Genomic DNA, 13,721 nt, shown 5'->3' with positions numbered 1-13,721 from the left:
CGGAGCAGCTGTGAATTCCCACAGGAAGGGGAAGGCCGAAGGGTAGCTGGTGGTAGCTGCGGCACGCGCTGTGGGGCTCGGAGTTTCTTATGGGTCTGCTCAGCCCATGCCAGTGTCAGGTCCATGAGTTTGTAACGCTACCTCAGTGAGCTTTGGTTCAGTAGTCGGGTGAATATTGCCCATTTTACCCAACAACATTTCAACGGTAAACAACTGACTGGGATGAACCCTGGAACCTCATGCAACTTCTTTTTCTTCCTCTCTACAAGCCCGCCTTGTATCGGAACTTCGGTCGCTCTGTTCCCCCTCCATCTTCAGCGCCCGGCCCATATGCATGCGGAAATGCTCGCCTGTCCCCCGTACCGTTTGGCCTGCCGTCGTGTGCGCCGCTGCTAGCGCCGCCTGGCGGAGCGCTCGGTCGGGGCTCGCTGTCGGCCGCGCCGGCTCAGACAAGCGCCGAGGTTCGCTGCCGTCGCGCGCGCCGCACCCGCTCCCCGTGTACCGCGGGCCGATACGCACGTGCCGCGATAAAAATACGCCTCGAGAAGTGAGTCGTCGGTGCCGACGGACGGCCAGTGAGCGCCGAGTGAGCCGTTTGAGAGCCGAACCGGCGAGAGGTGTCGGGGAGCCCCAGAAGCGCAGAGGACGGGACTTATTGTGACGCAGCGCCGAGGCGGACGGTGCGCCAGTGAACCTGAGTTGTGGACGTGTTGTAGTGAGTGGAGAACAGCGGTTTCTTGTGTGAGTAATCTCCAGCCGCATGGAGTGGCCGCCGAAGCTGCGTTCCACCTCCAGCCCGTCGTTGCTGGATCAGGACAGCAGTCACCCGCTGGCGTCTCCGCGCGCGCGGCACACCATCCAGCGGCTGCGCGAGCACGCGCAGCGCGAGCAGCTGCGGGCGGCACGCATGCAGCAGCTGGCAGGAGCGCCGCCGCCGCTCAGCCGCCACGTGTCAGAGGAGGCCGCCAGCCATCTCGCTGAGCAGCACTTTAGCGGTGTGGTGCAGCACCACAGCGTGTCGAGCACCATGTCCAGCTCGAGCGCCTCCTCTCTGGAGCGCCAGCTGTCCTCGGGCGGCGGCTCGCAGCCCGCGCTGATGCCGCCGCCCGAGAACGGCTCCTCGGGGTCGGGCCGGCCGGCCGAGGGGCGCGGGAAGCTGTCGCTGCCGCTGCAGCGGGGCGTGGAGCTGGAGCAGCTGCAGCTGCAGCACCAGCTGGATCAGCACCACCAGCTGCCGTCGCGGCCGCTGCGCATCGTGTCGCCGCACATCTGGCAGGGTGACCGCGGCCCGGCCTGGCCCGACCGGCCCGCCTGGGACGCCATCCATAACCGGCACATGGTCACTGTACAGACCCGGCGCGGACGACAGATCCGTATGCCCAAGCTGACCATCCCGCTACTCAGCGTGTCGGACGTCTGGTCACCCTTCTCCGCGACATCACCGTAAGTGGGCAGCGCCGCGGGGAGAGCTGGACAGGCGCTGACTGGGGAGGGAGGGTGGCTTGGTGAAGAACTGAGGTGTAGAGGGATTTGACAAGTCCAATAATTCTGCCGTGGATATTTGTGGAGCAAAGGTGGTCATGGAGGAATGGGATGAAAGAAGTCACTTGCTTTTGTCGCGAGACTTGGCAAGGTGGAAGTGCTTTTGTTGCATCCAAAGGAGCTGGCACAGGGACCGTCCCCATTTTTCGATGGCTGTGCAAAGCTAGAGATGGCGAGTGCTGATGCAATCGCCCGTAATGCTGCTCTTGGCTTCCTGAAAGACCGTCCAACCATCCACAATAATTTAATAATTAGCCAGGATCATTTCCTGTAAGCAAGAAGTGTGGATAACGCTGGCGTATCTACCTGGCACGCACAGCACACATGACTCAAATGCACAGGCAGACTGAACTTTGGGAGATAGCAGTCGGTCACGCCAGTCTCTTTAGTCGGTAACCTATGCGGGTGGCATGATTCTGAGATATGGCTGCTCCTCTCCGACCCACAGCTGAGTGTGTTTGCTCTAGGAGAGCTGTGTTTAGAAGCCGATAGTGGTGACGATAAGCTTGTTGGTAGAGAGGGTGCTATAAACCGCTTTTCATCGCCTGGATTAGTGATGTGACAATCCCTCATTGTTTTGCTAGAACACGGAAAAGACGTTTTTATCACTGCCGCTTGTGTTTCAGGCGTTAATTTTTACTTACTGATTGTGTTTGTCATCTAAATCACCGATTTTCAGTCACATGACATGTTAGCCATTTTAAACAGGGTGTACAAACCACTTCTTAGGAAAACTGATTTTTTTGTTAGTCCTAAAACATGAGTGGTTTTGGACTTTATCAGTGTATCAGTGTAGTTTTTTTACGCACAGAATAACATATGATAAGATGACATTGAATGGTAGGACTTCGGATATCGTCGAAAAGTGACATCACAAGACACAAGCCTTAGGTGCCTTTGCACTTTTAGTTCTGGCATTGTGCTTACGCAAAATTATAACTACGTTTGTATAATTAGTGTGCCTATGACTATGAATTTAGCCATTGCATTTGGCTCATTGGAACCCTTGCATGCCGAATCGTCGATCTCCATGGATGAAATCTTTCTCACAGCGGTTGATAAGCATAAGGCGCATATTTACCCGCCATTCTTTTGATGGAGCGAGACATTCCGAACCGTAAAAGGAAAACGTTGATAGCGGCACTAAGACAAAAGTGCTCATCGTATGGACCTCACAGTCATATATCGAGTTTACGAGTCACTCTAGTATTCGTTGAGACCAGCGCGGCTATAAAGATTACCATAATACGTTGCTGAAGTACGCTTTTCAGCTATTTGGGTGAAGGGTTAAATGCAAGAGGCGTGCCAATCTGTCACAAATGAAATATGACGATGAGTCTTTCACGAAGCCTTTCATGCCATGGTACACCTTTCCTTGTCTTCTTCGGATGGTGAATTTTATCCTTCGTTTTGCTTTGACAAGCTACAGGGTATGGCTTCTTTGGAGAAATTTTACGAATGATTACTCATTTCAAGGCACACATGGAAAAAAGCTCTACTTAGAGTTATATCGCCGCTGATCTCTGCAAAACCTGTATATAACTGTCATAGATAAAATTTCTTCAGAAATGATAACTCGCAAAGCCCAAAGGCGTGGTTGTGTCAACAATGCATACTTTCATCTCAAAACTGACGGCTTGGCATTTTATTATAGTGTTAAAAATTACTTTATGTCTATGATACTATGAAATGAGAGTGAAAGTAGACCAAAAATGCTATGCATTTATGATATTCTTGGTCGTATTTCACTCTCATTTCATTGTATCATGAGAATAAGGTCATTTTTATCACGAAAATATTCGTAATAATGCTCAAAATAGCCATAGCTCACCTTCAACGAATCGAACAAGGTTTGGCATTTATCAAATTACACCAATTATTACGTTCTGCAGTTGATTCTGTCGTCAAATTGATACCAGAGCGTGCTTAGGACAAATCACGCTCACAATTTTATCGTTGCTGCACTTCAGCTAGTTTCACCACACCACCCTCGTGGCACTCGACGAATGTCCTCATTATGCCGTATGCAACAACATTTCGAGTGTCGCAGATTGTCCTGATGATTGGCGCTCGAGTATAATGAGGCTTGCGTTGTATGGTAACTTTACCCGCCGGGCTTGCGAGGCCCCAACTTTACCTGCCTCAGGGGAGGACGTAGGTAGTCGGGACGTGGACGGGACGTGCTTTGGGCGTGATAGGGACGTGGTTTGGGGCCTGTTTGGGCCGTGGCAATGTGCTTAGTTCGTGAGGACGTGTCTAGCGGTCGTTCAATACTTCTTCCAAGTTTCATTCAACCGCTTTCACGGAGTGCACTCAAGTCGTGCTGGGCACTTGTTCATTGGTCAAGGGCGTGATCACTGATCAGAACTTGTTCAGAGCGGGGACATCCCATGTCTTTGAACCAGTTGGATCGGTGGTTGGAGCACAGAGCGTCGAACAATTGGGCGACTGACTGGCTAGTTACTACGAACGACGTGAAGTGGTCTGACCTATTGAGGCTGGCCGAATTACGCTGGGTGGTCTCGTCGGGTGGTTTGGTGAATTCGTTTGACCTCTCTGTCTGACATGGTTGGTGTCAGCTGCTGTTTGTATGTGTGGCTGTCTGTCTGGCTGATCAGCCGGCCGCTGAGTGCCTATGCTCGTTTCAATTGGCACTGGAGCGATCTCGCTCATTGGCGCAGTGATAGTCATCTCGTGCCCACGGGAGTCGGACCGTAATGCATTTTCCTGGCCTGATCACACCCGGCTATTCCGGTGGTATAATTTGGCGTGACCTTTGCCCGACGAGATGGTCCGCTGCCTCTCGACTGTGAAATGCGTTCCGCCTACGTCCATCCTCGGCGGTGGAGCGCGTAGACTTACTGTTCACCGCTCAACCGCAGTATGCACTATGCAGGCAGAACCACGAACGCGACACCGATTGTCATCTGCACTCCGGAGGCCGTCCCAGCCCCTGCTGCGCGTCACCCGTGGCGACAGAATACCTCTCAGGAGGACATCTGAGGCGCCCGGTCTGGCCGCCGCCCTCGGCTGGCCCCTCAGCTGCCAGGTGCCTCAGTCCGGGCGGTGACGGAGGGGTCCACAGCTCGGCCCGGCCCGGCTAGGCACCTGTTTGGGTTGGCAGAGAGCTGTCGTTATCCAGCTGGTCGTGTGTCCCTGACCCTCTCAGGAGGGAAGACGTCTCGCCGTCCTCCGCGGGAGGGACACGGAAGGTGAGACCATATTTGGAACGCCGATGATGAGGCATTTCTGGGTTATGCGGAATATGTGCGACGGCCAGTAGATGGAAGATATTCAAATGATTAGCCGATGTCTCGAAATAGCAGGGCTCGGATTCAATGTATAAATAATGTATCTATGCTCTGAATTGCGTAGTAACCGCGGTCCAGCACATGTCCTGCAAGCGTCATGTAAAATTCATGCTGTTCTCGTTCGCAACATCCGCGGACCGGACCGCTATCATCAGAGCCGGAGCCCTTACCCCGAGACCGTCCCGGCCCGGTCGCCGCGCTCAGGTGACTGGTGGGGGCTGTCTTTACAGACGCTCCCAGGTCGTTAGTCGTCCTGTTTACTGCCTGGCTCGGCGCGACTACAGAGCTCCACCCAGTCTGCGTCTCGTCGCTATGCTAAACGCCTTTGTCTGGGGTGCCGGTGACGAGCGAACAGGGACTGACAGCGGTAGAGGGAGCAGGCGAGTCGACTCCCGTTCAGCTACCAGTCATGCTATCGGCATCGACAGCGCATCGCTCTCGACACCATCGACGCCAATGCCATCGCTGGTGTCTTGTCACCGTCGCGATCGCTACCGCCGAACTTGGCACCGATTTTCTGGCTGCGGTCGAGTTGTTCTCTCTGGAACCTTCTTGTCACCTGGCTGAGGCGTGTCGCATTGGACCGCACTGGAGTGGGCGGTGCGTGGGGGCGACTCGGCAAGGTCACCTGTCAGGGGACAGCGAAAGAACTCCCGATGAGCTTACCGAGATGAAGGCAGCCGTCACTCGGGAGCGCCGCCCTTGATCGATGATAGCTTTGCGGTGCATCGGCCGACTGAAGAGGATTTAATTATCTCGAAACTAACACGTGATAAGAACTGTAGCAGTAACAGCTTTGGGTGCTTCTCAGTTTCATGACTGAGATTCGTTGAGTGCATCCAGGATGCTGTGTTTTGATTGCAGTGTTTATAGAGGAAGCTTCTGTTTATTGGTAGGTACTGATCGCGCTTGGTGTCCGGGGCATTTGTGAAGGATTACCCAGGAAGCCAGGGCTTCCGGGCCTCCGGTTGTGGTTTTCCGACCTACAAAGCCGGGTGCCTGCGTCACGTGTAAATCATTTTTGCACGAAGATGGTAGGGAAACCTAATGTCAGCCACGACAAAGATTCTTCGCGCCTTTTCTGAATCATGACGACTCTCATCTATGAATAGGGACAGACGTAATGTGAGCGGATTGTTGTAACACTGTACGCGGCGAATAACACTGCATCAGGCAGTGCGGGTGAGCACATATAGGGGTATCCGTGGAATTGTTATGTAAAATTATTGCGCTATTAAACGGGGAGACTGCAGTTCTATAGTGAATGACGTCATAGGGGTGTTGCGTAGGCCTTTCTACCGTCAGTGAAGAGGGCAATTGTGATATTCTCATTGCTGAGCCTGAATCATTCAGATATCTCTGGAGGTTCACTAGAAGTGCCTCGTGATCCGTATCTCTTACCCTCACAGGTATTTAGCGCTGTAATTTAAAATGCAGATGTAATCCATGCAGAGTACCAGCTCCCTGGTAAGATATCCCATTTGTAGAATCCAGACAGCTCATTGAGGTGTTGAGTGGTGCTGGTGAGTTCAGGCCACTGGCACATTTTTAATGTTGTCATCATGCAGGGGGCAATACTGATCTATTCCCGCCCGAGCTTATTCTTTCGGTATGCGTTGGCGCACGAGCATTGGCGCATGAAGGGCCAGGCCCTTGGTACCGCGTTCTTCATTGACCTCATTGACATAACCCGCGACTGAAACGCCGCTGCGGTGTGGGTGTCAAAGCGAAGGGCGCAGCCTCTTTTCGAGAGGACCCCCGAAGGCGCGGTAACGACCCAACGCGGCTGGTGGTCCTGTTTAGTCGCCCGTGAGGTCGTGACTCCGGAGGGTGCCGAGAGGTGTCCCGTCACCGGTCCATGTTTGGCGTCAGAGTGTGAGATCCGTGGGAGGTGGAGCACAGGACCAGAGGCGGATGGTAAACGTGAGTTACGACACGAGCTCTCTCTGAGATCAGGATGCATGGTGCCGTTGTCTCGCTTTGATTTCAAAGGTCGACTGAAAAGAAGATAGATTGTGAGGCGTTGAGTTCGATGTCGGTATTTGGGCTCAACCCAGCTGTAATGCAAGCTCAGTGGCGTCACACCATGGAGTTGGTGTCCATTGTATGGAACAAATGACAACGAAAGACGCCCAGGTGACTGGTATCTACATAGTTTTGCCGTTACTAATAGGAAATGTTTTGTTTATGGGTATTCAATTGAAATATATTCTATCGAGATACTGAGCACCCTAGATTTACATTTTACATCATGGATGCAGCAGACACACATCGTGTGTTCAGTTGCACAACATAGGATGTCGGTGATGAAGAAGGAAATCTGCAGTAGTCAGAATTAATTAAATGGAACTGCAAAATAGGACTGACCTCTCGTCCACAATTATTGGCATTCACTGTTATGTTGCACTCATTATGGTTCTCAGGGTATTATATAACGTCCGAATGCGGACACGTTCCTATCTTCCTTGTCTACAAACGTGACATACGTCTTTCCATGGACCTCGGTATACTGAGATCTATGGTGTTGCGTTGGCGTTGCTGTTCGAGTGACTGCACACGTCACACAGTCAGTGCCCGGGCCCAAACGTTTCACTGCACTCTACAACAGCTGAGCCGTGGGGCTTTGCACAGGCGAGCGCACGCGAAGAGGGAAAACGCGCCCCACGATATCGTGGTCACTGCCAAATCGGCCTGAAACCGTTGCACGCCGCCTTACCGGACATTCTTGGTGCACATTGTTCAGTCGCCGGCTGATCACTGGGCCAACTGGTCCTCCATGTGACTTCATTGTCTCCTATGTTTCTCCCTTGCGTCTTCTTGTGTCTTCCCTGTGCCTCTCTTGTGTCTATCTTTTTCTTTTATGATATCTTGTAATCTGCAGTTGACAGCGTCTATGTGAGGGTTGGGCCTGGGGAGCTATAGAGCATGGCTGAGATGACTTGGTGCATAAATATGTATAGAACATAGACATGCCTCCCTGGCTAGAGAATCTGTCTGACATGACTATAATGAAGTCAATGCGAGAACATTGGGCGCCTAGCTTCCCTGTGTTTCCTGCTAAATCATAATTACAAAATCATACTTGTTGGCAGGTATGATTTCTATGATTTCAGGTAACTGTCTAATGACTTCCATTGTTTAATAATGAGAGCACACTTTTGGTGTGTGTTGAACTGTCAGTAGCTTCAGGCTTTTAGTAATTAGGTACTAATCAAAGTGTGAGGGCCGATATCCAGTCGGAGTTTCGTAAATTACTCGGGATTGTTCTCTGCTTCTCGTGTTACTAAGCTGGCTAACCACCCGGCACGTATTACACTGCAATTACGCTTACGAGTACAAGACAGCTGGCAAACTTACGCTAAACTCAGGAGGAAATCGGATGATCCATCTTAATTTACTAGCTACCAGGCCACGTAAATCATGTTCGGGCGTCTTACAATGAACCTAGAGATTCGTGATGTTCTTGAAACAGCTGACAATCTGAGATTAGTTTATCTGGAGTGCCTTGGATTATGGTATTATGTACTCGTCCTTGAGAAGAGCCCTTGACTTCCACCGACTTGAGATCTACCGAGTCACTCCATACTACATACAATGGCCGAAGAATCTCGACGACCGATGCGTGTGGTGTGTTGGGAATGTGTGGGTCTGGCTGCATTGATTTCGGAGATTGATCTCATTGGTCCGCTGGCGTATTTCTTCTCTATTGATCTGGTGAGATGGCGATGGTGGGGCTCAGACGACTGGGGACGGTCTGGGAGTGGGCTAGGGGGGTCGGCCTTCAGAGGCATTGGGACCTGTCCATTGCACGTACAGGGTCTTTCATAATGAATGTTACTTTTGAAAGAGCAATTTCTCAGGACATATATGTTCCTCATGTAATGTGTACCATCACATGAAACAGAAACACATTAGCGTTTTTGCACACACAACTTCCATTTTAATGCTCCTCGGGAATTTTCCACTGTATCGCCCTTAATTAAGACACACGTTTCGGCCCTCTGACGAAGGTGTCGTACCACGCGCCTCACAACGTCTGGGTCCAGGCTTCCAGCAAACCTCTCCACTGTGGTTCGCAGTGGATGGCTGCAGGAGGGTTTTGTCTCAGATCTGCCAATGCGACTCCCCAAAACCAGTAGTCCAGCGGGGAGAGGTCAGGACTCCGTGGTGGCCATGGTCGCTCGGTGAGGCGGCTGATAACGCGCTCTTCGAAATTTTTGATCAGCCACTGGCGCAACAGCTGCCGTGGTGTGCACTGTGGCACCATCCTGCTGGAACCACAGGCCGTCTCTTTGAACCTTGTCCCTGACCTAAGGCAGAAGCATTCCTTGAGCAGCCTGAGGTAAGCCACCCCGTTCAGTGTTGACCCAGGGGAGAGCCAATGGAAGAAGACTTGTCCGTCGACCGTAATCCGTAATGCATTTTGTTGGTGTCGACATACCTATACTCTGCTTTTGCGTGAAGGAAAATTGGCGTTGTGACTTTTTTGGGACAAAACCCTAATCAATTTGCAACAATACGCATATAAAATTCACGCGGAATTGATAAATTAAGAGCTCCTAACTAAATGTTCAAAAGTAACATTCATTATGAAAGACCCTGTATGTCTGTGACGTAGCACAGCCTCCTTTTTGCTAAAACGAGGCTTTTGATTGACGTCAGTTTCAAAAATGGATTTCACGCTTATTAAATGCTACTTGTGATAGCGTCTCCAGATGACTAACTGTCCTGTTTGTAATTGTGCAGCAATTTGAGTTTCAGAAAACCCCATCTATTTAAACATCATGGATGACATGGTTCGTGGAATTTCCACCGTGCTTTATAGGTGAGCTGAGCAGTGAGCATTCAGTCTCCCCACTGGCTGTCAACGATGACGTCATTATTCATTAAGTCATTGCATATATCGTCTGCAAAGGTTTCCCTTTAACACCAGCAGCAGATTAGGCGTTGTCCTGACAAATCCATATGCGTGATGTAAACTGTCTGATCAAGATATCACCAAAAAAGAAAACTAAGTATCAACTATCCTGAAACCCTAAGTAAATTCCGTGTAATCTGTTTTGTCGACTGACGATTACCTTGAACCGGTCTTAAATTGGTCTGTACTGCAAGGTGCGGCCTTTTGTGTCCTGGTTCTGGCCCGATTTTTATTTGTTTGTAAAAACGTGGATGTGTTCATGCAGCGTGGGCTTATGTCATGGTATCAGGGAGGTGTCTAAATGTGCAAACCGCACGCCGCTGCAATGCGTTACAATGTTCACAAGTTACACCCTTTGCAACGCTGCCGTAGTTTCTGTCTTGGTCTAGGTTTATGGAAGCGGAAGCGATCTCGGCACGGCACGACCTACTCGCCCGGTGGCTGGGAAACAGCCAGTTTCTACCATTGCAGATGCGAGCGCGCCCCTCTCGGCCAGGCAGCAACCGTTTTCTTCCATTGCAGATGCGAGCGCGCCCCTCTCGGCCAGGCACAATCACTCAGGTGTGCCGGAGCTCTATTCCCTCGGGTGAGATCCGGCCCTGGATCGATACACTCTGCGCCGAGCTAAATGTCGCGGAAGCTGGCGCCGCAGAGCTGTCATGGCCAGCTCGCTGCAGCTGTCGTGATGATGACGAGCGTCATGTCAACTCCTCCAGGAGGACGTGCGCTGGGCGTTTGTCTCGCTGATATCGGCTCGTACTCACGTGTTTGTCAGTATCGTGAACGCTGTGATGAATTTGTAGCAGTGATCGGTAATCCTGTCGTTTCGATTATCTGCCAGCTCGATGAAGCTGACCCTGATCGTCACTTTGCTCACCTATTTGTCACTTTGCTCCGTCCTTTCGCCGCTTCCTTGTTCTTTTCATTTTTCAGTTAATCGTTTACTGCGAATCAAAGAGTCCACTTTTGTGCCAAAAGTAAGGTGCAGTGTTCTGTTCATTTTATTTCCGTGATTTATTTTTAAGTGGGCCAGTCAAAACGGCCTTGCGTTTTTTTTTCCTTACCGTATTCGTTATGCATTTTACCTCACATCCTTGTCACATGTGTTCTCTTTAAGGGAAGGGAATGCTGTGTCATCCACATTCCACAGCCGTCTCGTCGAGGGGAAGTGCCAACCCGCAGCTCTCTATCGAGGTCACTGACATGTTACATCTGGTACACATTGACTACCCGGCAGCTGTGGTGATGATGCATAAGAAAACCCCGGCGCCACCTCACCAAAAACGTACACGTGTCTAGGTGTGAATGGTGAGCTGTAGACGGGAAAAGGAATTAATCGTCATATTGATACTGATCTACATCACTGTAATAAGTTTAGCACCATGTCAAAAACCAGCTCCCTGTACCGGCTTATTCTAAACCATTTAGGGTGAATAAGCCGGTGCAGGGAGCTACTTTTCGACAGTGGTGCTAAACTTAAGCAACCATTTAGCCTGGTACAGGGAGCTGGTTTTTTGACCGGGGTGCTAAACTGTTTTATAGTGATGGTACTTACCACAAAATATCCTAAGAGAGATGGACTGCTGTCATAGGTGAGACAATAGGTGGCATCATATCCTGATCTTCATGTGTGTAGGTATATTGTTCGCTTTCTAAATGCATTGACAATCTTTTCAAGATTTGACATATTTGTTTTATCTTCTAAATATATCTATGATATTGTTCATATAAAATATAAATATCCACAACTTGTTGGAATCCATTGGTGTGCACTATCGTACTCTATTTCAGAAATTGCTGCTATGTGCAGTTTTATCCGCATTTCGTACTTGTCTAATACGACAGCTACATGTAGGGTGCGGCCGACCTTGTGACATAAATTACACATGAAACTCATAAGGAAAGTAACTGCTCTCGCATCGGTTATAACATTTCAGAACAGATGTTTTCCACATTTAGCTTTCCTTGAGATCGTGATTGTATCACTATCTGGCACCATTCTGACAATTCAACTGTGCGTATTTTGAGCAGCGCTTACTATGTAATCCAAGGTAGACGATTGCTTTCGTAGTACACATTCCTGATACAATGCGAAGTTAGACACCCAGCTATTGCTTTCTCCAAAACGCGGGTCACGTATTAATTCGCTAGGAAATCGTTGATAAGAGATGCTGTGGGTTTTATGGATCAGCTTGCGTCATCTCGATGATGTTTGTGTTCCTTGAAGTTTAGAGCAGCCCTCTCAGAATTATAGGCTTTCTGACAGCGCATGTGCTGGCTATTTCTATTGTGTTATGAGGTGATGTAGGAGACGTGAATTCAAATCCATGCTGATGGCGTCCTCACCGCACGTCTTATGCTGCTTCAAATTGACAGCCGTGGCATGCGGAATATTGCATCCAAGCGTAATGTAGCCATTGAATTACGTCACTACATATAAGACAGTCACACACTGTCGTGCTTACAATGGATAATGAATTATATTGTATGTGTTTTACTTCTAATTACTTTCGACATCATATCTGATGTCAGCGGAAAGGTATCATAACTATTAGGATAGTTATGTCTAACATTTGAGTGGATTAACATTTGTCTAACATTAACTGAGATTATGTGGATAGTTAGCAAGCTGATTTTGAATACTCATCTTCGCTTGGCACTCCGGTGACGCTGATGACTCATATGTCCTATCCAAAGCACCTCGTCGAAAGGTGCGCCTCACGACTTTCCACCCCAAACTTCTACATTCAGCCTGTGCGGCGCGACACCACACGACCACATGGGGAAGGTAAAGCAGCGTCAAGTCACACGCCCTCGCTTCCTGCTTTCCCGGCACTGATCTAAGGCTGCTACACGAAAAATGCTGCACCACGGTGTCCAACAGGTAAAATGATCAATGACACCGCTTCTTATCGGCCTCATCCTCACGCCAAAGTGGCGACAGAATACAACGCGGTGCATTGAATTCGGCCAGTATTGATGCCGATTATAGCAGTGTCGGCTATTAAAGTGACTTGTTGCTACATCACTCCATTGTTTTCAGTGGTATTTAACATGGGTAAAACCACAGCACATGCATCCGCATTGAGCGTGAAAATTATTCAATTCAGGAAGCGTCAGTTGACATTGAGCTACAGTGTTTGAATGCGTGTTCCACCATTCCATTTGTGTATTTGCAACTCCTCTAACACTCAATGCGAACTACATCTGGTTAGCGCTGCAGGCCTACTTCAGTTAATGAATTTCATTCGTCCTCCACTCCAGTATTCCCATTGAAGCCAACCAGTGGCAGCCCACAGCCGATCCATTAGAGCCGATGAGCACCGAACTAGCTCGAAATTTAACTGATTTGTGGGATGACATTTGCAAAAAAAGAGAAGAAAAAATGTGCCTTATAGGCTGTTTCCATGCACATAATTAGCTGATTGACTGACCTGATTAACTGACCTAGCGAGACATATCGTTCGTGTGCACAAATGCATATGCCTGCGCCATTTTGTTATGATATTGTCGATCGTAGCTCAATATGATTAAACTGACAAAAATAATATGCGTCAGAATTTTCCCGTAACAATTCCTCACCATGACATCAGTGCGTGCTTTTACACTCGTGAAGCAGCCTCTCTAGACTGAACCATTTATATGCCCTCTTTGGTTGTCATATTGGTCGAGGCCTTGATAAGTGAGCTGTCATAAAATGAAGCGCAGCCAGCCAAGAATAACACAGCGAGTTATATAGACCCTACATGTAGGAGCCGATTTCGGGGTGATCAGTTCGAAGCGTTCAGTTATGAGATTCCGTTCCTGTCACTGGTCAGCTCCGGCGAAAGAATTCCAACCTACAGTATAGGTATGACATATTTTCCTTTGGATAGTTTTCACTTATGCGCATTTGGGCTACCAAGGCTCTATGTGCAATATAATGTAAAGGGATCGCTCACCATCCAATA

The 13,721-nt window shown here is 49.5% G+C and overlaps 1 protein-coding gene across 1 annotated transcript in view; it reads left to right on the top strand.

The window, feature by feature from the left end:
* The first annotated feature begins 372 nt into the window (after positions 1 to 372).
* LOC122374035 (cAMP-specific 3',5'-cyclic phosphodiesterase 4D-like) overlaps positions 373 to 13,721 on the top strand; it is a 104,684-nt gene continuing 91,335 nt past the window's right edge. Inside the window, exon 1 of the mRNA XM_043352540.1 lies at positions 373 to 1,443. Coding sequence (XP_043208475.1) covers positions 761 to 1,443 — 683 coding nt within the window. The 5' untranslated portion in view covers positions 373 to 760. The remainder of the gene's footprint in view (positions 1,444 to 13,721) is intronic.

The sequence above is a fragment of the Amphibalanus amphitrite genome, unplaced genomic scaffold, assembly GCF_019059575.1.
Source record: "Amphibalanus amphitrite isolate SeventyFive unplaced genomic scaffold, NRLGWU_Aamphi_draft 001591F_arrow, whole genome shotgun sequence".
NCBI lineage: Eukaryota > Metazoa > Arthropoda > Thecostraca > Balanomorpha > Balanidae > Amphibalanus > Amphibalanus amphitrite.
The sequence above is the reverse complement of the archived record's forward strand: the minus strand, read 5'-3'. Positions and strand labels throughout refer to the sequence as shown.